Genomic DNA, 27,604 nt, shown 5'->3' with positions numbered 1-27,604 from the left:
GAAAATGAGTAAATCTTTTATACACTATCATGGTTGGATGGATGACACATGAGCAAAACTTTAATTTCAAATTCAAATTTTGTATATGTGTCATATATCTAACGATAATTGTGCATACACTGATAATGTATATAAGATTAATCCTAAAGAAATATGTTTGTTTTGACTTTTGAACAAAGGTTCGCATTATAATACTTAATTTGTGAGTCTCTTGCTACTGGAGAATGTCTCCTCACTTTTTATTTTTTTATCTCATTTGGTGGGTTTTCTCTTAAGCATTGGACAATGATTAAAGCAGGTCATTTAGCATATATATGCTCAATTAACTACTACATGCTTGCACGTCATGTTTTCAAATGTGTGCCTCACGTATTTTTCTGAAATTCACTATAGTGCAAGTCACGTACTTCATCTAGAACCAATTAATTTAAACTTTACCACTTTGTGCTGCTGAACTCTCTCTCTCTCTCTCTCTCTCTCTCTCTCTCTCTCTCTCTCTCTATATATATATATACACACCTATTGATCACTCACTAAAAACTCAACGAACCCGAAAATCAAATCAAGCCAAACACTCCTAGCTTGGCCAATTGTACAAAAGGAACAAAACCATGAAATTCTCTATCTCTTTGTGCTTCTTGGTCTTCTTTTTTCTTGAAACTTCTGCATTTGATGATGATGCTTTGTCTTTCCTTCATTACTATAGAAGCTGCCCAGACGTTGAAAAAATAATCCACAATAAAGTCAAACAATGGGTTGCCAAAGATTACACACTTGCTCCTGCCCTCATGAGGTTGCACTTCCACGACTGTGCTGTTAGGGTAAGCATTATTTCCCTACAGAAATATCATTTACTACAACTTGTACTTATATATATATATATATATATCTCATTTTCTAATAAATTTTGTCAATCTTTTAGCTGTTCCAAACAAATAATTGCACCTTATTTTCCTAGATATATATATATATATATATATATTATGTATGTATACGTGTGTGCGGGTGACTCACTTATCTATTATTACTTCTTGCCTCATTTGGTCATAAATTAAATGTCAACATCTGGTTACATAATGACATTCTAATTAAATTTCAACCTTTTAGGTCCAGTGATTAAATCACGAGTCGAATTTCATCTTTTTCATGAACGTATTGAATATTACGTAGTTAAGTTACGTAGATTAATGAATTTATTTCTTGATTTTCGAATAGGGATGTGATGCCTCAGTTCTTTTGAACCATCAAGGAAGTGAAAGAAGGTCTAATGTGAGCAAGTCATTGAGAGGATTTGAAGTGATTGATGATATCAAAGCAGAGATTGAGAAGAAGTGCCCTAAGACCGTCTCCTGTGCTGACATTCTCACTGCTGCTGCTAGAGATGCAACAGTTTTAGCTGGAGGTCCATTCTGGCAGGTCCCATATGGGAGGAAAGATGGACGAGTTTCCATTGCCAAGGAAGCTGAAATGGTTCCCATGGGCCACGAAAGAGTCACCGATTTGATCGAATTTTACCAGTCCAAGGGACTGAATATACTGGACTTGGTTGCCCTCTCAGGTATGCAAATCTTCTTTTTGATGATGAGGAAAAAGAAGCTAAAATGTGGTGCAGTCCTTTTTATTACAATAGGCCTGTTCTCATTTTGATTTTTGCCAAGAAAAAGCTTGAATTCAAAATGCAGGTATCTTAGAGCATCTGATTCTGACCATTTTTTTTATGCTTCGAAAGTAAAAAAATTGAAAGAAAAAGTCGTTGAGAATATCATATCATATAACCAATTTTATAGAACGAAAAACTAAAAGCATGTCCAAGAAATCAGTTAAGAACATGCTCTATCGTTCGAACGGTAAAATGAGCCTTCTTTATGTGTAGGAAGCAGCCATCAATCACTAGAATATAACTCTTCAATGATAAGCACCATTTTCTCATTGCATGACATTTATTTTACAGGAGCTCATACAATTGGAAGAAGCACATGCGGATCGCTGCAGTTCAGATTGTTCAACTACATGGGAACTGGAAAGCCTGATCCAACCATCAACCCCAAGTATCTAAATTTCTTGAGGAGAAAATGCAGATGGGCATCAGAATACGTAGACCTTGATGCCACCACCCCTAAGACCTTTGATGTTCAGTACTTCAAGAATGTTCAGAATAAGATGGGGCTCCTAAGAACTGACCAAATCCTCTATTCTGATTCAAGGACAGCCCCTCTTGTGAATGCATTGGCTTCCCAAACTCATGTCTTTCACCATCAGTTTGCAGCATCCATGGTGAAACTTGGGAATGTTCAAGACTATTTGAGTGCTGATGACGGTGAAATCAGAGTGAATTGTAACTGTGTCAATGCTTAAGTAATTGAAAATACTGAAGCTTAAGACTGCATCCTCAGTATTGGTGGCGGATTTATCTGTATTTTAAGACTGGAATTTTGTTTCTCATTCTTGTTTCATTTGTTCTTGTCTGGCTGTAGCGTTTCACACTGGCCAGTATGACTTGAAATGGATTTAAGTTAGTTCGCAGTTGTTTCTGATATTTTTCATTTAAGAAAACAGAAATCTTTATACTTCACCATGCATCTGAATTCTGACTACCTTTGATGGCTTTCTAGTACATTTTTCGGCTTGCAAGATCTTGAAATGTTTTAAATATCAACAGAAGCTCCAGGAATAACTTACTATGCTAATTTTTTTTGGGGGCTAAGACATTTCCAACTGCTCATCTAACAAGCAGTTGCAGGGGATGAATGAATTGTGATCAGAAAGTTTTGGATAGTGTTTGTTTGCCAGGAAAAGGGAAGGAAAGTGAAGGAAAAGTGAGTTTCCTGCAAATTTTGAATGTTTATTTGAATGTTCATTAGAATACTTAGAATTTATAATTCAAATAACCAGCTTGTAGTTAGACATCTTAATCTTATTTTATTTTTAAAAATTAATAAATTAGTAATTTATTGAATTTATATGATGTTAGTATTATTTTCTTCTACATTTGTATGACATTAGTATTATATATATATATATATATATATATATATATATATATATATATATATATATGTATACAAACACACAAACTTATTGTTAAAGAATGTGATTAATTTTCAGTTAAACAACTCTTCCAATATGCAAAATGTTATAATTATTACATGTTTTTACATATATTAAATACCAAAACTGGAGAACTTCAATATTGAATTTTTTTTTTTATTAGAAGACACACTAGCCAATTTTTTTCGTGACTTTCCAACTAAACAAAGATAAAAATTTATATTTTCTTGCTTCATTTTCTTGTTAACCAAACACATGTGAGAAAGTTAGTTTCCTTTTTTTCTTTACCTCACTTCACATCACTTATCCCATGGCACACTTTCTTACATGATTTTTCCCTCAAACAAATAAAAGGGTAAAACAATTACTCACTACAAGAAAAGAAAAGAAAAGTCGAGCACAAGTTTTTCTATCTAATAGGGAAAAACTGGGCTTTATGATGGGGCTTTACTATTGCCAGAATGGGCACGCTTAAGATCCAGATACTACGTTGTTCTGTGTACAGATCTGTGTAAGGTCCAAAGAAAGTCCCTGGCCAACCCATATAACTAATGGAACCCAGTAAGAGTGGTACATGTCAAGCGTTCGTCAAAGGCTGAGGTAAGGAGGAGTTCGTCTAGCAGTTAAGGTTCAGATTTCAAGATCGAAAGATTCTAAATTCACATATCTTTACTCCTTTTTCGCATTTTTAAGTGATAAACTATTCATTTATCACTTAATGTAATATACATTCAAATTTATCAGATTTAATACTTAACAATTCAATAAATTAATGAATTCAGATTTTATATCTCATATTTCAATTTTTAGACTTCGATCAGTTTTATCTAATACACCTTTAGTCTAATTAGGCCAACCATTGTGCATGGCATACAAAGCTCATTATGCCTATAGTTCTTGGCCAAAACTTAAGTAGATTGGATTTTCAAAGATCCAATGATCTAGATTGTGCCATAGCATTTGGTGAGATGATGTGGTATAATGTGGATCATTGGATCTTTAAAAACCCGATCTGCTCAAGTGTGAGCCTGGTTTTTAACTCATTGTGAAGGCGATTGCACGAGGCTATTGACAATTTAAATTGGACAGTGTTGTGTCTGTCGACCTAGCTTCATCTAGACCATCAAATTAAAGTTTAGAAAGGAAATAAAATTTTTCTTACATATTTGAGCCACTTCTACTTTACCCAAACTGAAACCAAGTTCAGAAAGCTCAATTAAGAGCCCCACCACTCCCCCAAAAAAATTAAAAAAAAATAAAAAAAAAGAAGCCCTTAAAGACAACAAAACCCCTCGTGCAATTGTCCCAACTTAATGAGGATTAATCAATGTTAGGGTTGTACACTAATGAAATGTACTAGAATAACAACCATGTCTTAATATCACTTTGTTACAGCCAAGTTAACCACAATAATTATACATCATGAAAGATCCCATTGCAATCATTCTAAAATCCTTTTGAAGCCAAAAATGCACATACTTGTCATGTTCGAGGACAGTAAATGGTTTTCCTACTTCTATGATTTTTCATGTTCTACTGAGTTTTGCTGTAAGTAGCAACTTGTTACCAATGTTTGAATGTTCTTCATTTCTAGGTGTCAGCTAATAAAAACAAGCCCTTCTGAGTTTCTTTTGCTGACAAATATTGTTTGTATCATTTTGTCCATTTTGTTAACCTCATTTCTGCATGGGCTCCATTCGGTCCTCCTCTTAGGAGACGAGAGGCGCTTACCCTTGACCATCAACCACCCTCATCTCTCTCTCTCTCTCTCTCTCTCTCTCTCTCTCAGAGACTTTTGATACCAGTTGATAACTTGATATATGCACACTTTCTTTTTTCTACTCTCACCTTTACCACTACCATTAGTCTACCGCAAGAAACATTGATAAAGCAGCCTCTCTGGCTATCTCCCCCACTTTACACTCTTTATCTCTTTCAAGATTCTTCCTCACTCATCCTCCCACATAATACACACTACTCACACACACAGAGAGAAGCAGAAAAATACATTTTCTTATCCTAAGCTAGCCAGCTCAGCTCAGCTCAACTCAACAAGGTTGTTGTCAAGTTCTAAATATATATTCATAACACTAGTCAAACCTTGAGAAATGTACTAAACAAACCAAGTTATATAATGGATGGTTCTTGCTCTCCGTTCTGTATGGCTAGGAATGAAGGAAGAAGACCTATCAGCTACAAATTCACCTCCTCCATTTCTCCCTACATCACTTCATTAACCCTACTTTTTTTCCTCCTAGTTCTGATAGCGGATCATCATCATCAGCAGGAAAATCCCAGTTCATTCCAGAAAGCTGATCCCAGGCATGAATCAGCTAAACTGACGGGGCAAAAGCAAATCATATCAAAATCTTCTACAAGGAGAGATTGCAGAGACAGTGCCCATGATTCGACAAATAATGGAATCCATTTTTCACCAATAGGAAGAAAAGGAGGGCGCCATTCTGTTAAGGTTCCATCTTTCTCATGGAGGGATAAAATATTCAGTGCCAGCGCTCATGAAGTTCCTAGCGGTCCAAACCCCATTTCAAATAGGTGAGAACTGAGAACAAGAAAATACATCAGAGGTAGCAGAAATTAAGAATATTGTGGGTTTATGTCATGGCTAGTCATCTCTTGGTGCTTGTGAAAATTGTTGTTTCTACAAAACGTTAAATACTATATACAATCGAGCGACACCTTTTGGTTTATGATTCTAGTCTTGAACGTTATAATTACAATTTTTTTGTTGTTATTTAGTAGCAAGTGTATATTATTTTCCAATCATTTTGGCCATGGGGATGCATGGAGATGGGATTGCAGCCATGATGATCTTTGATTGCTAACTTTTTGGAATAGTCTTTGTTCGGGAAATCCGAAAGGGCCATCATTCCAAGGAGGAGTGTCTTTATTCATTTAATCAAAAAGACATGGTTGATTTGCTTTTTCTCCACACGGAATAGCTGCTTTGAACGGTCCCCCGCAGTAATATTGAAAAATAAAACAAAATTGATCGTGAAGCAAACAAGTATGAATTGTATATGGTCGTGCTAACATGAAGTTGCTATAGTATTCAATCAATACTGATGTTTTTGTGTGTATGCGTGTCCACATCTCTCTGATTATATTAATTGAGAAAAATAAATGGATAACTATACGATGGTAGTTTCTGTTCATCTGTTTTTGAGCAGCTTTTGTTCATCTTATTTTGCTTTTCTGTAAAACTATGATGTTACTCAACAACATTTACCTTAATGATGCAAATTCTTTTACCCATTTTGTTCCTTGATTTTACCTTTTTATAACAAACCAAAAAACAAAAGAGCAAAACAAAGTACCTTTTACTTGAAAATTGATAAATCTTTGTCCTAGTTTCTTGTATTCAGATTGTGTCATACATCATAGGTTCTTGGGTCAAGTGATAAGGAGTTTGATACCCTTTAAACAAAGTCTCGGGTTCGAATTTTGTGGATGGAAAATATAATATTCGAAGAACCACTCCTAAAAAAAGATTGGATAGCATTTTATTCCAAACTAATCACTTCTAGAAAAAGATTTGACAGTACTTGATTCCAAATTAGTCGTGGTCCAATGAGGTCAACCAGATACTACTGAAAGATTTACACCGAAACAAAATTAAAAAAGATTCTTCGCACTAATTGAATTTCTTTCTTCTCCTTGGATGGAAATTTTGTAGGTTTCGTTTAAGGCACTTCTCATTTATGTAGGCTTTTATTGCATTAACTTTATGGGCGGACTACTATTCTTGAATTTGAAACATTCTTCCCAAAGCTATTTTTCTTTTCTATTACCATTCCAAGATTCTATGTACAGTTCTACGTTGTACCGAAAGTTTTTTCTTTTCTGAGCAAAATACTAGTAACTATTTTATTGACATAGGCAAGAAAACAGCTTCCACACGAGGTTAAACCTCAAGTACATCCCGGACAACCACATTACTAGTACGCAAACTAGGCCTTAGTAGAAGCATATTCGCTAGGCAAAACATGAAAAAGATAATCACCGGTAAAAAGGAATAGCTAAAAGAAGCAGTGTATTCTCTAGGACTAGGGGCAAGAACAGTTGCAGGTGCAACCATTCCTAACTGTTATGTATATTTTGCATACGACGTAACTTTATTTGTATGTGGAATAATTTACTTTCAACAACGTGTAACTTTAAAATAAAATTTTGTAGATCCCACACATATTGTTAAAATCGAGATATAAGATAAAATCTAGATCGCATAATTTTTTTTTAGTTAAATCTTGACCGTGAACTGTCAGGAATGCAGCGCTAAAAGGGAATAGCTAGCCACGGTCAACAAATAGGTCTATTGCCCTGATCAATTCAAATGACAAAAATTTTGCAGCACACAAACAAAAGTGTTGGCCCAGATAAACAAAAGCAGGTCTCTCTGAGGAGCACAATGATTAGTATATGTTTGTGGGGTTTAAGCTTTATGAGTTAAGACGAGACTGCATGTAATTATCAAAAGCAAAAGAAGAGAGTGCATGAGTGCATCACCATTTCACCCATTGTTTTTCGTGTAAAGTCACATATGTACCACATTTATATACGTGTCTAGCATCCAATGAAAGAAGCCTGCCTAAGAAGGGTCCCTTTCTTCTTCAAATTCACTAAAGATAAGCCCTTCTACTTCTTCCTGAAAAATAAACAGCTGCCACTGTTCTTTGGGCCATTTCTTTTAAAAGCTGTCACCATAAAAGTCGGTATTACATTTGATCGTACGTCTTCATTGCCAAAGCTCTTGTTCTCTACTTCTCTTTTGGGTGTCAGTATTTTGCAATTTGCTTGTTTTATACTTGTGGTCTCACCCGGTAACGAAGCTTGGATAAGAACTACAGGATTGAATGAGCAATGAAAGATCAAATTGAAAAGAGGAAGAAGCCATCAATTAATTGAACTTGTCTTCATTGCACTAACAACCTCCCCAGAGATTATGGCTGGCTGTTCTTCCAAAGATGCAAAAAAATCTTTACAGCATTGTAGTTGCTTTAACGGCTGCAATAATCTGCTTCCCCTAACTCCTAAGAATAAGTGTAATTCTGCTAGATACTATTCCAACTTTGAGAAAAATGATTCCTAATTAAATGAGGAAGTTTTACGAATTAATTTGCCAGTGCTTCGGAACTAAAATAATTAGCACTAGAAGAAGCCATTAATTAGAAAAAAGCACACAGACTAATGGTCCCTTATGTTGACAAATTTGTTCCTCTCTGCCCTTTACACTATATTGTGCATTTCAGTCTCAAACATGGTCCATATGCAACATTTATTCTGGTCCCCAGTTTCATTTGTGACTATTGTTACACTTGAGAAATTCTTGCAGACATCATTTGTCCAGTAGTTTGATAGGCTAAAATGGATCCTCTTTGGATTAAGCTTAGAATTAAGACACGCAAACTGATACGAACCTGTAAACACGCCTAAAAATTGTGTATTTCCGCCTTTGTAACTTACTCTTTGAGATGTGATGTACGTAAAATAAATTGGTTGGAAAGATCAAACAGTGATTAAAAAACGTATTTATGATACAATTAAAACTTTTTTTGATGAACAATATCATATACAAATAAACTTTTTTTCTCTTGATACTCAAAAAGCCTAAGGGAAATGAAACCTAAGGCTTATTATAGTCCATTCAGTAATCTCAATTGAGTTGATAAGAATATTGATGATTATGTTAGATTCTGTTCCTTCTATATCAGTTGAGTTGGTAATAAGAAAATTCAGCTTCCACCCCAATTTCATCAAAATAGAGAAATAAAAAAAGAAAGAAAATGCCTTATATATTATTAACCATTCAGAAGATGATAATGCATGTAAAGATAAGAGAATTAGAAAACAGTCCATTCAACGTAAATCGAAACTTTTGACTATGCATTTTAAGATACCTTATGACTAGCAGTACTGGATCTACTATAGCCAGCAACCGAGAATATATAATCAAAATCTGAAACGATTTCCATCATCCTCCTAAAATCGTAAAGGTGAAACAATTCCTATTGCTCCTAGCAGTAGGAAAATTTGTTATTTTCTAGTTGATCATATACAAAAAGCAATTAAAGCTATTCGATGATTTATTCATTTGATATTCTCTTTACCATCTAAACTTGGATGCTTTATTTAGATTAATACAACTTTTTAGGATAAAATGTGACAAAATTTCAAATTTTGGGTCCATAAGATCTTGACCACAATATTAGAAATAGGAATATAGACATTACTTGTGGAACAGCCTAAACAAGAACAATACCCACCCCTCATTAATTTGGACTAATAAACACTTATGATTATATAAGTATGCATATGTTTGTTGTCCTTGGAAATACAATCAGCATTTTATTATAATCTCATATGGATTGCATATATTTTGTTATTCTTACAAGTAATTAATATGTATGAAAACCTTCATGGCTTATTCGAGTTTAATGGCATCGCAGGGAATATGAATCTGCACAAAAGTAAGTTTGCATAGAGTTTTAACTAGTTGTGAAGGTCATTTTACCCTAGCATAACTTACAAACAAGAATGAGATTTTATTTTCTTTTTTTCTCTATTGGGTACAAGTATATCATAGTCTATATATAGGCTTGAATATATCAGAAGTTAGAAATCCTAAAACTCCGATTAGCACATGAGATTCTTGACACATAATGTCAGCTAAATGAAATAATTAACACGATTCATAAAAATTGACAAATTAATGCCATGTGTATACCATTACACACAGACACCATTTGCTTTTGAGGAAAAAATTATTTCATTGCTTTCACCAGACAATATAAAAGCTACATTGTGAATGTTGGGGGGGTGGAGGGGGGGGGTAAAGGAATCGGATTATGATTTTATTTATTTTTGTAACATGATATTATTGATTACTACTGATGGAACACAAAATGAACACTATGGATTAGAGTTTTTTGGAGGAAAAGGTGATGAAGAGGGTCCAGCACCAAAATCTTCTGGTGGAGGAATGGGCGATGAAGATGCTCCAGCAGTAAAATCCTCTGGTGGAGGAATAGGTGATGAAGAAGCTCCAACACTAAAATCTTCTGGTGGAGGAATAATTGACGGAGCTTCAAAATTATAACTTTCCATAGGAGTAATTGATGAAGTTTCATAGTTAAAATCATCTCGCGGAAGAACAAATGGGGGAGAAACTTCAGAATAAAAATCTTCAGGAGCGACACCAAGTGATGAAGCAGCTTCATAATAAAATTCTTCAAAACTGTAACCTTCTGGAGGAATAGCAGCTGATGAAGAAGCTCTAAGATTAAAATCTTCTGAAGAAACAAAAGCTGATGAAGAAGTCCCAAAAGTAAAATCTTCTGAAGAAACTCCAAAGCTAGAATCTGCTACAGGAGCAACAGCTGATGAAGGAGCTCCAAGATTAAAACCTTCTGGAGGTGCAACACCCGATGAAGGAGCTCCAAGATTAAAATCTTCCGGAGGAACAAAAGCTGATGAAGAACCTCCAACATTAAAATAGTTTGAAGGAACAAAAGCTGATGAAGAACCTCCAACATTCAAATCTTTTGGAGGAACAAAATCTGACGAAGAACCTCCAACATTGAAATCTTTTGGAGGAACAAAAGCTGATGACGAACCTCCAATATTGAAATTTTTTGGAGGAACAGAAGCTGACGAAGAACCTCCAATATTGAAATCTTTCGGAGGAACAAAAGCTGATGATGAACCTCCAACATTGAAATCTTTTGGAGGAACAAAAGCCGATGAAGAACCTCCAACATTAAAATCTTTTCGAGGAACAAAAGCTGATGAAGAACCTCCAAAAGTATAATCTTGTGGATGAAAACCAGCTGATGAAGAAGCTGTTCCAAAACCAAAATCTTGTATGGGGACATAAGCTGATGCAGAAGGGCCAGCAGCTTGAGGAACAGCAGCTGATGAAGAAGCTCCCTTGTTCAACTCATTTGCATGGTTTTGCAACTGGACAAGCATGTCACCTACCCAAGCTTCAACTTTTGCAACCATCTCCTCATCCATTTCCTGAATGGGGGTGGGCAACCAAGCAAACGGGTCTTTTGGAGCACCAATTTGATCCAAATGCTTAGCCCTATTTGACTCAATCTCCATCTGAGCGTCAAGCTCGTCAAGTTGTTTGTTGAGTCTATCAACGTTAGCTCGAGTATATGCCTCAATAAGTTGCTGTGTAGGATCGGGTTGCTGGTCTTTTTTGTGGAATCGATTAAGAACAGTTTCCATAGTTGGATGGAAAAAAGAATAAGGCTTATTTGTTGGTGAAAATATGAGTATGCCAATGTCCATCGAGCACAAGGTGCAAAGTTCACTAGCTTTCTTGTAAATTCCATTCTTACGTTTGGAGAAGCTAGCATACCTATCATCAGCGTTTTCTATCTTTTTCATTTCAATTTTCCGACGACCCCTAGTTTGCTTGCCCTCCATGATTTCTTGATAAGTGAAATTTCAGAGGAGAAAATACAATGACCTTTCTTAGATCTTCACTTAAATTTATAGTGGAAGGCAAGGATTTGCTAAATATTTGTTCTTAGTGTTTTCCCTTCTTGGAGGGTCATTTATGGTACGAAAATCTTGACAATATTATGCAAAAAAATAGGTCTGACAGCTCCTTACATCCCCGTTTTGTTGAGCCATGAGAACAAGTAATTAATACTAATATTGAGATATAAATATGTGCTTCATTTTCATTTTGTTGATTTCCATTTTGAAAGTGCGAAAATAAATATCCAATTTTGGCAAGTGAATTTTAAAACTTACCCTATAAAATTACGTTACATGTATATATATCCAAGAAAGTTTAGGGGTGTTCAAATGTTGAAGTAAGCACATATGCAATTCAAAGACATGCTGATGCCCGTTTAAATATATAGATTTCTTTCAGCGAACGAATAGATAGAGGCGGAAGAAATTTACAAATTTGCTTAATATTGTAGTAACAAGAATAAGAAGTATTAATGTTCAAAATCTTGTGAATAGATGACATATTAATAACATCACCTACGAAAACAAATACTGGGGAAAGGATAATGATTGAAGAGGTTGGATAAACTTCAAAAAGTGCCAAGTATATACCAGGAACATCATTTCTTAGTCTTGGAATTAAAAAAAAAAAAAAAAGAAAAAACTTGTGCCATTAGGAAATCTTTGATTTGTGCGATCTTCATACCTAAGCTACAAATTCATGGATTAAATTGCCAAACATGCCATAATATTGAAGATAGGTCTCTGCAACTGCAAATTTTCTGATAATTTCAGTCAGCTATAGTTGATATGATGTTGGATTGTTAGTGAGGAATAATGCATATCTAAGTGTAGTTTTATGTAATTTAATTGAGTATAGTTTATTGGCAGTGGTACCAGTTGAGTTTCTGTCCTGTACTGTACCATTCTAGGCTTTGGAATGGTAGACTTGGAGTAATGTATACCTCGAGATTTTCCTTGGGAGGTATCGTGAAAGAATTGGAATGGAATAATAGGGATTCATACAGAAGAAAAGATTCTCTATTGATTCAAACACTGTACCTATGGGATAGGGACAGAAGAAGAGGAAAAATTGAAGATTTCACATAGTACTTTTGATCGAAAAATCAATCTGATTTATTTCGTACACCTTGCTCAACGAGAAATGGGTCAAATTCTACGGGATCAAACCAAGTGTAGTTTTTTATTATTCGATGGGAAGACCAAAATGTTTTCACATTAGTACACTCCTATGTTTAGTTGCACTCTTTACATCTACTTCCAAGTAACTTTCACATAAGCTTTAAATTACATATTGGAGCCCGGACCATGAATAGGTTAATTGTCAATAGCCTTGTTTTTGTCAAACTGTCATGAGAAGAGTACTCTTTCTGACAAAGTAATTTAACTTGCCTTCTCAGTCATGAAGTTTTTAAACCCCTATAAGAGCTCAGCTGAAGTTTATATTATTAGTAATGCCTCTTTTCTATTCTCTTTTTTTCTTTCAGAATAAAGAAGTGCCATCAACTATTATTGGGTTATTTACGAACTGAGCTTTGCAACTTGATGGGCACTACCTAATGAAGCATATGCATGAGAAATTAACCTATATGCTCAAAGCTTAAACTTATATATTTGAACAAGAAATGAGGCCTTTCACTCAAAGAGATCACATTCAGGTTTTCACTTTTCCTGGAAGACTGATCGTACATATCCCTACCAACATAAATTCAACTCAGACTTTGACGCACAAAAAGAAGACTTTAAAATAAAAAGTACTCCAGTATCATTTCGTACTTAGTAATGTTACACTTAAGATATATATTATGTTTCCTTTTTTTGAGTTTATTTTGCAGAATTCATGTGTTTCAACTCTCATGCAGTTAGTCCTATTTCAAAGCTGGTAATTAAGCTAGAACCATTTGTTTTTGTCATTAACTAGATATTTCTCCACCAAATCGGTGGTGTGTGATTTTTCTTGATATAAGTTAAAGATATCGGATCCTTGATGATTTTTTACTTACAGAATTACATATCAGAATACAGCCTTGTAGAGTTTATATATGGAGATCATGTACTTTTTAAGGGTATTGCAACTACCACAAGTGTAGAAGTTGGAGAAAGAAGTAAACGAGTTCTGCAGTGGCACTTCTTTGGTAATTGTTCACGTTTTAATGTACTGGCAAAGATTAGAAGTTAACTGTGCCTCCATAAGAAGCTGGAAAAAAGATGACAAATAGCTCAAATTGAAATTAATTAGAAATCAAGCAAAATTTCTGCTTTGGAGGGTCTAAGTCAAGACACTCCTCCGGGTTGAAAAACCTAACTTTCAAAGAATAAAATGTAGCTAGCTACGAAAGAAGCACAAAATTGTATTCCGATACATACATATATATATATATGTGTGTGTGTGTGTTTTGCTAAAGGAAAAGGAGAAAAAAAGGAGGGGGGGGGGATCATTTATCACAATCGAAATGTTGCTCTACTTCACATCTGTAATAATCTGCATGCATGGGGACGAAGAGGAAAAGGAGTTTCTGCTGAATTGGCGTTGGTGATGGCTATAACTGGGAAAAAAACACACTTCAAGAAAGTTAATCAGTCATATACACACACACATCACACACATATGTGTGCGTATATGAGTGTGTATCAAGGAAACATTAGAATAACAAAGTGTAAAATGATCATCCAATTTCTACTACTATAATGGTAATAGATATATATGTGAAGCTCGTAGTGTTAAAAATAACAAAAAGAGTTGTTTATTGAGCTAAAGATATTGGAAAGAATTTGCTATATACATGTTATCAATCTTTCCGCCATCCAAGCAAAAGACTTCACCGACTTTGGATATTCTCACCCAAGTAAGTCTCACTTTTGTAAAGAAAAGTTATTGATAATCACTTGAATCACTTTTGTCAAAAGAGGATATTTAAGCAGTCTTTGCTTACATCTTTCTCTTCATTTTTGGTTTGAATGAGTTGAATAGACTACTGAACTGATGTGCTGTTTGTGGATAGTTTCGATACAATTCTCAAAGAAAAGAAACCACTAGGGAGTTTGCATTTGAGAAGGGTTTAGGTCTTAACTTTTTTTATAGACTCATGAACATTGTCGTCCAGGTTTGGGTCTTAAAAGTAGCTTAAAAAAGTAATGAAAGTCGTCAACATTAAAAAGTGATGGAGGACAATATGATGCCTTGATTGCCAAAAGCTCTTTTTACAGTTTATGTGCTAGTAATGTATGAATTCAGACTAGATTGAGGTGATAGAGATATCAGATATGGCATCAGTCTGAATTCTGCCAAATTTTGCTTTAAAAATAATTTAATCGTTTGACTGTGGCTAGCTAATTTACGTGGGTGGACCGTGGGGTACCATCGAGTGGACTATGCTGTAGTGATTTGTCACTTGTCTCTTTAGTTGGTAAGCAACATTTTGCTTCTAAATTGCTTGTAAGCCACCTTCCTGATTTGCAGTTCTCTCTTCTTCTCCTTTTTTTTTTTTGGTACATATTAATGGTTAAGTTACTGAGGGACAATACCTATAACAAATAGGTCACGGATTCAAATCATCAAGAGGGTTAAGTAAAAAATTAATTATCGCTGATCTTCAAAAAAAAAAATTATAAGAGACAAAATTTGATACTAGAAATATTTAGTGGGAGAAACAATAGTCAATTAAACTTAAAAGGATCTACCAATCGACTCACAATCGCCCCTCTCAACATGAAGGGAAACATGGACAAGTGCTTGAAATCCAATTGGAGGCAAATTAGTTGAAGTTTTTTGAAAGATGTTGAGTTATACGAAAAAAGAATTTTGACTATAACTTTCTTTGCAACGAGTATTTTGAGAAGGGATTCCACAGCAACTTAACGGTCTCGAAAATTTTAAATTTGGAGACGTTGTGTTCATTCATTCTATGAAGTTCTTGAATGTCGATGAACTTTCTGTTCTCACAGTTCCTCATAATTGATGGCACGAAATGGAAAGGTGTCACTTACCATTTCCTACCATCATGTTACCAATCTGTCAAAGTTTGAACAAAATCTTTTACCAAAAAAAGCAACTAAATTTATATCTTCAAGACAATTTCCAATAAATGAAATTTACTTTTTAGGGATAATATTAGATACCTCCCTTGAGTTTTGTCCTAATATTACTTGGCACTCATGAGATGTTAAAAATATCATTTACCGCCCCTAGTAATTGTGAAAAGATTATATTAACCCTCACTTGATATATAATTTGCATATTAAATAAATGGAGCTAAAAAAGTTAAGAAAGAAAGCAACAAAAGTCACTTTTTTCTCTTTCTTCTTTTTTCAATGTTATCTCTTGCTAATTTTTTTTTGAATGACAGTGTGATTTTTTATTTGTAAATTATAGAAAACTGAATTTTGTTTATCTTTTTACCTTTTGTGATTGTAATAGAGTGGGGTACGATTTCTTTATTTATTTTGAGTTGTTTTCATAATGCTTAATACGATTTAAAGGCTTGGACACGGGTTGAGAAGAAGTTGAAAATAATATATAAGGTTGATAAGAAATTGATTTTGAGCATATAGAGTTAAATTGATACTAGTATATTTCTTTGCAAATATCTTTTTTGTTTTTCAAATTTATACTTTTATGGGCTATAGTATTGTAACATAGTAGTTCTACTAGAGATTATTTTTAAAGTGATGGTTTTCTTGGAGTAAACAAAATGTTTTAAGAGTATTTTTTATTTAGTGAGCAAAAGGGTAGTTTAGGGTTTTTAAAAATTTTGTTGCACAAATAATAAAAGTAAGGATGGTAAGTGATATTTTTAAAACTTTAGGAATGCTAAGTGACATTAAGTAAAACCTCCTGCAAATGGGACAGTTTCAGATGATAATATGCGTCCCACAATCATGTCCGCATGTCAAAACAAAGCCATCAGGAAACCACCCCTAACAGAGCTAATTCCAGAGTCCAGACAACCATTTTCAGTATGTGAGAACTGGATCATATCTAACATTTGCAAGTTCAAATTTTCTACTTGATACAAATTTAAGACTGGAAGTCCAGAATCCTGTTTCCAAAGTACAACTGGGAGAAGCTTGTACACTTGTGGTTGGATATCTTGGGCTTTTACAGGGCAAATAAATCAATATGAATTTACACTTGAGAGCAAGTTAAAGCTAAAGTTACTGAATGTTGTGATGTTTCATTCACTAAAGAGAAGCAATTTACGGCCTACGACTTTCCAATGAATGAAAATTTATGGCCTACAGACTTTCCAATGAATGAAATCAGGTATCAAGATATCTGCCCGGGCAACCATCAATTAAACCGTCGCCCACTCATTATGTTCTTGACTGTGTCCAATATCCGGACATATTCATAAAAGAGAATGGACTCTTTACCCTCCAGTCCATCCCTGCTCACTCTATTGCTACCGGCCAGATTATTACAAGGACTGCCACCAACTACAAGATCGAAACCTCCAATTTTACCTGCTAAACTCTCTATCTTGTATGCATCTAAGGTCTGCACATCATCAAAGTCAATCAGATTCCCCTTCTGATTTGTCTGCTCCCACCAACTGCGGACTATATTTCTGTTGATTTCAGATTTTTCAACAGAAACTACGTTGTTCAATGGGATCCCAAGTCGGTGGAGAGCAACTTCTGCACCACCAATCCCAGAGAAAAGCGATAAGATGTTGATGCCGTCAGGGAACAAAGGTTTCAGGACAGACAGATGGTATGCCACAGTATTAACCTGCCATAAATAGCAAACAGCTTCTCATTATCACCATTGTAGTCGCTAAATCAACTCTAAAATATCAAGCTATATATGCAAGCAAACTAGCGAAATATTATCTACCAGTAATTCAGGATCTAGTATTGCTAGGAGTAAACTTTCCAGTTTGGGCATAGCAATTCATAGGAAACAGAGTTTTTTAAGACAGGTGGAAGTAATGCTCACCTGAAATGAGTTGCCAAGTGATTTATATCTGTCAGTCCTACTAATCCCACCTCCTCTAGTATGATTCCTGGGGAAACCCAGCAGCAACTCAAATTCATCAGGTTCCAAGGGGGCAACCTTGTTTCTTCCTACCCACAGCAAATTCCACTTCTTGCATTGATCAATTACATACTTCTTGACATGCTCAGGTGGCTCCCCATCATATGCTTCAACAGCCTTGCGAATCCTATCCTGCAACTTTGCACTCCCAATTGCTGTTTGCAAGCAGTTTAAATATGTTCGTGAATCCCATGATGGCCACCATCTCTTGGTCAGGGGAAATGTTTCTTCTATGTTGAGGGGCAAAAGTGGACGAAGAGGGAATCTCTTTTGAATTGGTAGGTTATGGACATATCCTCTTTTTCTTGCAGCAGCACAAAAATACTTCGAATCAACAAATTCTGGCTCCACATAATACAAGCACTTTGATATTTCATCCCATACACCCTTAGGAGTGAGTGCAACATTCTCGTAATAAAAGTATGGTGGGCCTAGTGCTTGCTCTGGAAGAGTTCTTTCTCTTACAATACTTGATTGATCATCTGTAGGTAGACCAAAACCTACCATGGGTTTTGGTAGGCGAATCATCTCACTATCTTCTCCTACCATGCCCCTTTGCTTTTTCCTGTTATCCAGCTCAGCATACAGCCTCCTCTTCAATTTTCCATTTTGACTGCAGGTATAATTTGCCTTTGGCTTTGAAAGTGAAATGGAAAAAGCATCAGTTTGAATTAGATTAGTTTTTGGGAGTGCTGAAAGTGAAAGGGCAAAAACATCAGTGTAAATTAGATTAGTATAACTGGAACAGTAGCACTTGGAGATGGAAGAAGAACCTTAATCTCAGCAGGCAGGTCTGGAGCTTCTGCCCTTGCTATTTGAGCCGCACAAATGAAATCGGTTAATACAGCAATTGAGGCATCTGGACCTATAGCATTGTCAAGTAGAAATTCACAAAGAGGTCTACAATAAAATAAAATACAGCAGCAAGGATACAAGTGAATAAGCGATTTCTTAATCATGATATAAGATCTGTCACCCATAGGAAGCAATTGGCACCAGCAGAAAGTTATCACCTTTTAGCAAAGGACTCACTATCCAATCTACCCAAATTAATCCACTTAAATCCTCAAGAATAAATAAAGCCATGAAAGCAAATGTTCGATCCAAAAGTGTCCTTTCTGAAAGAAGTATCACTTGTTAAACCAATACATGATACAAAGTTCAGAAAAATCAGTTTTCTGAATAACAGGAAACTACCGGTAACTTCTTTTCAGGGATAGTCTCATTTAACGTAAAATCATTTCAGAAAGATATGGCCCTGATTAAGATGCAGGACTGCATTTGCATTGTTTGGTGATATGATCTTTCACTAAATGTCATGCAGTGGCCAATGTTAAAACCAGTTTTGTTCTGGCAACAAAATAGTCTCTTATGAACCGATCAGAAGTTGAAAGAACATGATAACACCTGCCTTCCAAAAACACAACAAAAACTCACATCTGAATATTCTATATTACTCCAATTTAACATTTAGATTTAGTATTTGCACCTCAAGATGACTAAGCAAACTTTCACATCCATGCACAGGCTGGTCACCCTCATGTTTTAAAAGCTAAATGCAAAATCAATTATTCTAGAGGTCAATTTCAATTAAAAGTGAGTTTGCATACATTCATGCCATGTGCAATGTGCTGTAATCTGTAAACTGAAGGTCATTAATTTTTATTAGTTAAGCCAATTAGAAAATCCTTTTTCACTCTAATCAAAGATTAACCACCCATTTGGTTGGGAGGTTTCCTACCACTCAATGGGAATAGACGGGCAATAATTCCCTTTCATTGTGCTTGGTACACCGCAATAGGATTCTCCATTACCCAATTTTGGGTCTTCCAACTCCCAAAACCCATTACCTAGTAATTTGGGCACTGTCATCCCCATTACCGACATTGTACAAGAAGCTAAAAAATAAAAGCAAATTCCAATTAGAAAAATCATGGAAATACTACCTCCTCCCACCTCCCACCACTGATGCCTCTTCTCATCTCCCAAGGTTTCCCTTCAATGGCCGCCTCCCACCTTCCACAGCTGCCGCCTCATCCTACCCGCCACCTATCCTTTTAATCTGTAGAAACTCTCTCCCTCACCTCTATCTTTCTGCCATCTCCTCCCCTCCCATTCTATTTCATCCCTCTCTTTTCTCCATGATTGCTTCATCTTTTATTCTCTCTCTTGGTCTTGATTCATAGTGGCAGATGGTTTACAATTGTTCTTGGGTATTTCAATTTTGATAATTTGAGTTTATTTCAATCAAAATTGAAAATTTTAATCATGGCTTATAGTTGAGTTTGGGATTTTTGGTTGTGAAAAAATTGATTTGTTAAGAGTAAGATCCATATTTGCAGATTTGTTTTGGAAACCCAAGAAAGAAAAATTGGTGTTCTAGTTTTCTAATATGCAATTTGGCCCTTTGGGGGTTGAAGATTGGTTATTTGCTTGGCCATCAGTGAGGGTGGCAGTGCTTGAAGTGGATGAAAAAGAAACAGAGGAGATGAAGTGGAAGGAAAAGAAAAAGAGGACAAAAAAAAAAGCAAAAGGGGTTAAAAAAAATTAAAAATGAGAATTGATTCTCATTCCATCACAGATACCAAGCACAAGTTTTTACAAAAAGGAATCTTGATAAATTCATTGCTATTGAAGGAATATTTCAGAGTGATTGTCATTGTCATTCTCTAATCTGAACCAAATGGGTGGTAAGTCATTTGAAATGCTAAAACAGAAAAGAAATTAGCTTTACAAAATACTCTAAATCTTAGCCATACAAATGGTAAACAAATTTGTAACTGCAAAGGAAACAAGTAACTATTATTATTTCTAAACATCTTTGATATATATTCTTTAGACACTGAAATACTCCAAAGTCCACATAATATTAGAATAAAGCCAATGTTGAAGATTAAAAGTTCAAGTTTCTACAAAGTGGCAACAGCATAACATATTTTTCTGAGAAGCTTTTATTTCAAGAGAAAAAGGGCCGTAAAAGTGAAAGGATTTCTAAAACTAGTACGAAAAATCTCTTCTCTTAGATAGCAACCCAATAGGAAGAAGTTTAGCTCCTACCAAAACATAAGTAGATAACTCACAAACTAGGAAAGTTCAACCATTAAAACCCAAAACAAAATTGTTAAATTAGAAACTGATCTGAAAGATCCTCAAGACTTTTCAACCAGAGCAGGGATATAAAATGCACATCAGGCACTGTCAGTGATTAATCATAAACAGAAAAAGGGTTCATTCAGCTACAGCTAGAAATGTGTGAACAGAGAATTGATATGAGCAGTGAAAGCAGTAGTAGTATAAAGGTGCTAAGATAGACAGCCTAGATTTTACCAGCAAATGAAATCTATGACATGCACAAGCTAGAAGCCTGATGGGGTCAAAGATAATGTTGCTAAAAACAAGTTGTTAGGTCCTGTCTTTAATTATGTCTTAACATCTCAGCCACTGTGCCAATGAGTTATATCAATAAAAAGAAACTATTATAGAGGATGATTAACGGTGTAGCATCAGAGACTGACTATTCATACGAAGCTTGACCGCCAGGTTATCAAAAAGAAGAACATAAAGGACCACAAAGAGTGAAAAAGGAAGTCAAAACACAAGTCTGAAATATAACAAATTAACATGAAAAATCATTCTTAACTAAAGTACCCAACATTGTACTAGAATTGGGAGATAACTCAGACTAATCCCACTTCCAAATGCAATGCAAGAAAAACATCAAGGCAAAGGAACAAAAAGAGAAGGTTATTTTACACATCCAACAAGAGTTCCAAAAATTAACAACCTACAGTAAACAAGATACAGAGTTGCACCTTTAAAGATTCTCAACAAATATATCTTTTCTTGTAACTCACGTAGTTACTAATATCAGCATAACTAAATAAACACAACATGATTATGAGCAAAACAGTAAACAAAGTAAAGAAGTATTAGTATATGCACCACATCTATGCATAGCTTCTGTCGCCTCATCAACAGAGTATCCCATTTTTTGTAAGGTTTGCAATTTTTTCTCCGACTCAGACAAATCATCAGAATTTTCCTGCAAGGGTTTTCTTTTATTAGACATAGTAATCATACTCTTGAAAGCCTTGGAAAATTTTCACACAAAATGCTATAAATAAAGATGAATAACTTCTAGAATTTTAGAAAGGCTGACAATGATGTGTAGGTTTATGAACCGGAAGCCTTTGAAGAATCTGGAAAAATGTCCAGCAAAACCGTTTGAAAAGAAGAACAACAATCTTAAACATCACACTACATTCAGGTATACCCTGAACTACTGTCTTCTCTGGAGCACTATAATGTCTATTATATTGTGAATTTCATTTCAGAGGATTGTGGTTCAGAAATCTCAAAAGAAAAGGTCTTGCATTTGGTGCTCGTTATGTATTCCGATGCTGGTTAACCAAATATGAGAATATAAAAATATAGAATAAAATTTTATTCATACTCTAATTTGCTGGAATCATTATAAAAGAAACAATAACTCACCCAAGAATTAGTTTGAAAACATATAAGGATAATTTTAATTTCATAATGATATGATAAGCATACTATATAATCACCTCTGGCATACTAATAACAGACATCAAACGGGGGAAATAAAGATAACATTCGAATCAGGAAATCCTTCCATTGAGAGATGACACAATGAGATTATATTTTTGTCAACTTAAAATTTGAAATCCTATGATCTGAGGCTTGGTTCTATAACTTTGATGTGTGTAACTCAAAGTCATGTCTTACATTTATTTGAATCAATTTTAGGCATAATACTGTAATCATATATTTTCCAATCAATTGAATGGTTCACCAACCATATATTGATGCAAAATTTTCTCTTGATAATTCTCTTAATTATATACATAAGATACCCAGAGCATGGCCTAAAAGTTACATTCTTGAAGCTTTCTTAGTAGCTTTGGTGGTGCTGTCCAATATACTGTAAACTTTAGTCGAAAGCTTTGAAATTTTTTCCCAAGTAGCTTTCTCATTTTTTACTCATTTATTAGCTTTCTTCCAAGCAAGAAATAGCATAAAAAGAGCAGTGCAGAAATCGATTTTGAGGAGGAAATGGCTGTAACTAGAGAATCATTCTGCCGTTTTAAAAAGCTTCCAAGTACTTATCCTATATACTTAGACTAGAGGGCTACCTATGCATCTGAGCTAAAATTCATGCAAGGAAGGGCCAGCAATACATTTACAAGTGCAATCCAACTCACAAGCTATTGGACCAGTTTTACAGATGATGGAATCCCTACAGATTGAAAAACAGGGAAAAAATTGTTGGCTATCAAGCGTAACTGTGGTGAACTTTGAATATTCTTACTCGATATCCAAACACATGTATCATGAACACTGCTCACTGGAATGGCTTAGATGAGATAGAAGTAAATTCTTTTGGATATACCATGTTAATCATATGAACCAAGACTCTTTTGTCCATTATAAAACTAAAACACATAAGTTGTTGACAATGGCACCCAACAGATTGAAGGAAATTGTCACCCCACACACAATTGGTTCAAAATCTAGTATTACACAACAACGGCACTATATAAATGGACAAAAAAGAGAACTAAGAAAGAACAGGACAAGTATCACAAACCTCATCATCATCATCAGACCAGCTATCAATATCTGAATCATGAAGAAGGCTCTCATCATAACCGGAAGTGCTCTGATCAGAGTCAATACAGCCATGCTCTTCACTAGAATTCTGAAGTTCCTGCAAGAAAAAGTCAAACCATGAATCTCTAAAGGACTACAAATCTGCGTGCAGCAAATTATTGCCATTGAATCAGCCAATAGAGAATCCCATTCTTCAGGAAAGTTTTCATCCGTGAATAACACGTGGGATGTTTTACTATTCTTCTCATTCTAATGACTACCATACTTGACTGCTAAAAGCACAAGAAGCCTTCATAGAATATTATAAGCATTTTTCTCTGACTCTTTGAATTTTCTGTGTCTACACTGGAAAATCAAAAGCCTAGTGCAATTATTTCATTTATTAATCAAACACCCTGCAGCCTTAAAAAGTCAGCTTGATCATTTTAATTTCAATGAAATCAGAACCAGAAGTAGCCTAACTCATTTAACAGTCATACTTCAAAACTTTAATAATGTAGAGTACAAGTTGCATATTCATGGTTTTATAAATTTCAAACTAGTTGCCTTTCATCATTGTTGGACAAAGAGCACCAAACAACATACCTCTGTAATAAAAGATCCTACATATGAAAGAAAGAATGCCTTAATGGTCTTAAACTCTCATTCCAATGAAAAGGAATAAGAGTGTACGCACCAGAAGTAGCTGCTAGCATTACCATTAGAGGGAGAAAGGCACAGAACCAAGCATCACAAGAAAATTGGTAAAAGAATAATCATGTAAAAACTCAAAGCAGAGAGACATAGAAATACCAAAACTATAAAAGTAATATTTTTTAAATCATGACATGCATCAGTCACCAGAAAGAAATAAAGAAAACGACAGAAAATCTACAGTATACGGACACAAGTATCTAAAGTAATGAATGAAAATTATTTTTCATGGATTGAATATTTGGGTACTTAGATGAGAAATTTAAGCAAGCAGTATGAGAAACACACAGGTCTTTGTAGCAAACAGATTATTTTTAAAAAACACTGTTCAATCTAACCACGTACAACATTAAATCACTTCAAAGTAGACTATGTCAGATGCAATCAAGCAATTTGTAATACTTCTATACCACAAACAGATATTAGCAGGGGAGCCAATCAGTTTGCAAAATTGATGCCTTGCATGCTGAATAGCCAAACCATGATTCTTATATAGCTGCAGATGCATCTGACGTGGTAAAGTTTACATTAAACAAATACTTCTCCCAGAATTTGCTCCTCCTAATCATGTGTAACAATCAAGATTGATGTGGAAGACAAGAAAAATAAGCAGGCACAGAGATGTGCTGACACAGCACGCACCCACCCAAAGACTGTAACCTACGATAAACATGATGAAGCAATGAGTAGTAAGTCTCAATGGTACTGACATCACTCACCAAGTATGTAAGAACCGTATCTAGTATTTTCCCTTCGGAACTGCCTTCTCCTGTGCATTTAATAAACAATGTCACTAGCAAAACTTTGAAAGATGAACATGATTCTCTACATGGAATAGAAATGTAGATACCAATTTCTTCAATTGCTTTGACCACCAATTTATCTGGAAATCCCATCCCCACGAAATGCTGAATCAACTTGGAATTGGAAGAATGAGCAGATGAGCTTTCCTATGGACAAATAGGAGGTAAGATTATTAAGGTTGGGCATAAAATAATACGATAAATAATTATGTTGTGCCACAGCCGTTAATACAATTCACACAATTATTTATCACTTTGTACCCGAAAACAACAAAAGAAGTGTTTATTAACTCTACTATCAATGGAAAAGTTTAAAGCATATACCTCGCCATTGCAAACAATTGTCACACCACCAGGAGTGGGCAAGTTCGAAGTAGAAATTGGTATTTCTGAAATTTCTAGTTCATCTTCAGTATTCCAATCAATGTCACCAAAGTCATCCCCAGACGCATTACTCTCCTGAAAAGAAAGAACATTACACAGCATAGAAATTGAAGTAAAAAAGTTTTTCTAATAGCTGCTTCTAAGTCTCCATGGGCTTGTCTCGACAGCTTAAATTCAGCTGGAGTTGCAGCAGTCCTTTTAAGAAGCTTTTTTTATGAAACTAAGCATTTTGAGGGTGTCTGATGATCATCTTCCGATAATTCTAGGACTAGAGCACTTTAATCAGCAGAACTTTTTGCACAAACTAATATTTTGTAGGTTTGAGATAACTATTCAGTTTAAGAAATTAAACATAAAGTTTCACTATTTTACTGCAACATTAAGAATACGACTATGCATAGAATCAGTTATTAAGAATTAAAACCAAAGACTAGTAAGTAAAAATAAGTACCTAGTGCAAGTAATATCCCGAACACCCACATTAAGCACTTCACTGAGAAATCCAGTAGCAAAACTACTTAGTACAAACCATTACAAATCCCAAATTGGGCTTAGGAATTAATCTTGAGTTGTGTTCACCTGCTTTCAGCTTTGTCTTTTAGCTTGTTTTATTTATTTAATCGTAGAAATGGTAAAAGCTGATTTACAGAAGCACCCAATTGTGATTATTAAAGCAGCATGCACTTCAGCAAGAAGCCACCAAAGCAATGAGAATATACTTCAGCAAGAAGATTACTAAACAAGAATTTCTAAACAATTGAGCAACATTTTACCATTTCTCGAGAATTTTCAAGAATCCCAAGTCAATATCTCCTCAATAGCAAATTCCCAACCTGTTCACTGACAATAAAAACGAAAGAACAGAAGGGTCAACAATAAATTCCCAATACAAGTCAAAGCATGTTTCCCCCCTTCTTCTTCACAGGGATATTCATAAATTACCATCTAATCTGAAAAGCTCAAGCTTAAACAAAATTGCTATTTCCTATCCGAATCGCTGCATGCTGGTCAGAATTTTTACAGAAAAAGTGCTGGCCTTCTTTTACCTGAGTATACGAGCCCTTCTTTTAATTAGTTCTTTCCTTATCAAACAAACAAGAATCTTTTTGATTTAACAAAATTACAAGACAATTAAAACTATCAGTTAATTACCAATCATCCCAAAGTCACTGCAAAACTGATGTAATAATTTATCAGACAAAAACAAAATCCAACCCAGCAAAATTTAGCTCAGGAAACAGATAGAAAACGTGATCTTGACTTGAATACTTTTGTATACTTCAACAATGTGGGAGTACTACTAATCTGCATTCATAACGAAACAAAAAACCCCGAAAACCCCATTAAAAAGAACTGAAAATGAATGAGAAAAAACAGTTTTCCAACCGTAAACAGGATAAAAAAATGAGATTGACTTAGATTGCAGAGAAGCATGCAGAGCTAGAATATAGAATCACCGATGAAGAAATCGGCGGGCAGTGAATTTTGAGTGAGGGAAATTGCCAAGAGGTTTAGGAGGGAGAGAAACTTACAAAGAGGGAGCAGAGAGAATCAAATTCGGCAACAATTATGCAAAAAGATTGAAAGGAAATATTACAGTCCAAGCTGAAAAATTTTTGTGCGCTACTGAAACGGAAAACGCACTCTTTTACATGCACACGCGCATATGTTCAAAATTCTGCTCTCACGCGCCACTGCCCTTCGATGGGTTCTAAACAAAAATTTTTTTCCTTAACATTTATTGTTAATATTACTCTTGATAGTTGCAATTTGATGCCTTTAGGAGCTCAGAAATAGGTACATCAGTAATTAAAAATTTTTTAGATTTATATATATATATTTTAAATTATTATTTATATTATACATAAATAATTAATATATAAATATGTTGTGACACTTAACATTGCATAAAGCAAAAGCGAGTAAGATGAAATCTATACTCCGAGCGTGTGTAGTAGCGCTGCCCCTTTCTTTGCTGGCTGGCACTATTCATGATAAGGCCTGACCGATTGCATGCTTTTGTCATGGGCTTTGTTTGGATTCATCTGTTCAATAGTGGAGTGATGTCACAATATGAGAGGCTAGCTGTATGTCACTAAAGTTTTTATTCATTGAAGATTTAAATTAATATTCGATGAGTTAATAATTTATTATTTATTTTAAAATTTTAATAGTTAAATATTAGACAAGAGAAATGTATGTCAATTTTTTTAGTTATATGAAAAATAAAAATAAAATATCCCTACTAAATGGTAAAAGTGCTTTAAAATGCATTGATCGATTCTGTGTGCAAAAGGGTTCCTTTTATCAAATTTTTAGAAACTATTAACTCAACGTGTATAATTTTGGTGAAGGATTCCTTAAACAACGGCTGTGGAATATATTTGTCACACGAACAATAAATTTTACATCATGGTTCCAATGTCCATTATTGGCACTATATTTTTCTACTACCATATTTGCCTTGGATTTGTGTTTTGTCTTTTTTTTTTTTAAA

General features: G+C 34.8%; 2 protein-coding genes across 4 annotated transcripts; one reads left to right on the top strand and one right to left on the bottom strand.

The window, feature by feature from the left end:
• The first annotated feature begins 611 nt into the window (after positions 1-611).
• LOC113709091 (peroxidase 7-like) lies at positions 612-2,355 on the top strand. The gene is made up of 3 exons (XM_072064670.1): positions 612-821; positions 1,216-1,558; positions 1,952-2,355. Exons 1-3 carry the CDS (start codon positions 612-614, stop codon positions 2,353-2,355), a joined length of 957 nt encoding a protein of 318 aa, XP_071920771.1.
• Positions 2,356-16,535: 14,180 nt separating this feature from the next.
• On the bottom strand, positions 16,536-26,731 carry LOC113708593 (DNA (cytosine-5)-methyltransferase DRM2-like). 3 transcript variants are annotated; one of them, XM_072064721.1, is made up of 10 exons: positions 26,640-26,731; positions 25,881-25,947; positions 25,048-25,182; positions 24,771-24,870; positions 24,640-24,689; positions 23,205-23,324; positions 21,536-21,635; positions 18,367-18,458; positions 17,495-18,229; positions 16,536-17,287 (listed from the first exon to the last, which is right to left on the bottom strand). In XM_072064721.1, exons 2-10 carry the CDS (start codon positions 25,881-25,883, stop codon positions 16,847-16,849), a joined length of 1,776 nt encoding a protein of 591 aa, XP_071920822.1. In that variant the 5' UTR covers positions 25,884-25,947; positions 26,640-26,731; the 3' UTR covers positions 16,536-16,846. The 3 variants fall into 3 exon arrangements, with proteins under 3 accessions (XP_071920822.1, XP_071920823.1, XP_071920824.1); XM_072064722.1 differs by having other exon boundaries at positions 26,565-26,640; XM_072064723.1 differs by lacking the exon at positions 26,640-26,731 and adding an exon at positions 26,494-26,608.
• Between the last annotated feature and the right edge of the window lie 873 nt (positions 26,732-27,604).

This window comes from Coffea arabica, chromosome 9c (genome assembly GCF_036785885.1).
Source record: "Coffea arabica cultivar ET-39 chromosome 9c, Coffea Arabica ET-39 HiFi, whole genome shotgun sequence".
In the NCBI taxonomy this organism is placed as follows: Eukaryota; Viridiplantae; Streptophyta; class Magnoliopsida; order Gentianales; family Rubiaceae; genus Coffea; species Coffea arabica.
Note: the sequence above shows the minus strand (reverse complement) of the source record. Positions and strands in the feature narration are given on the sequence as shown.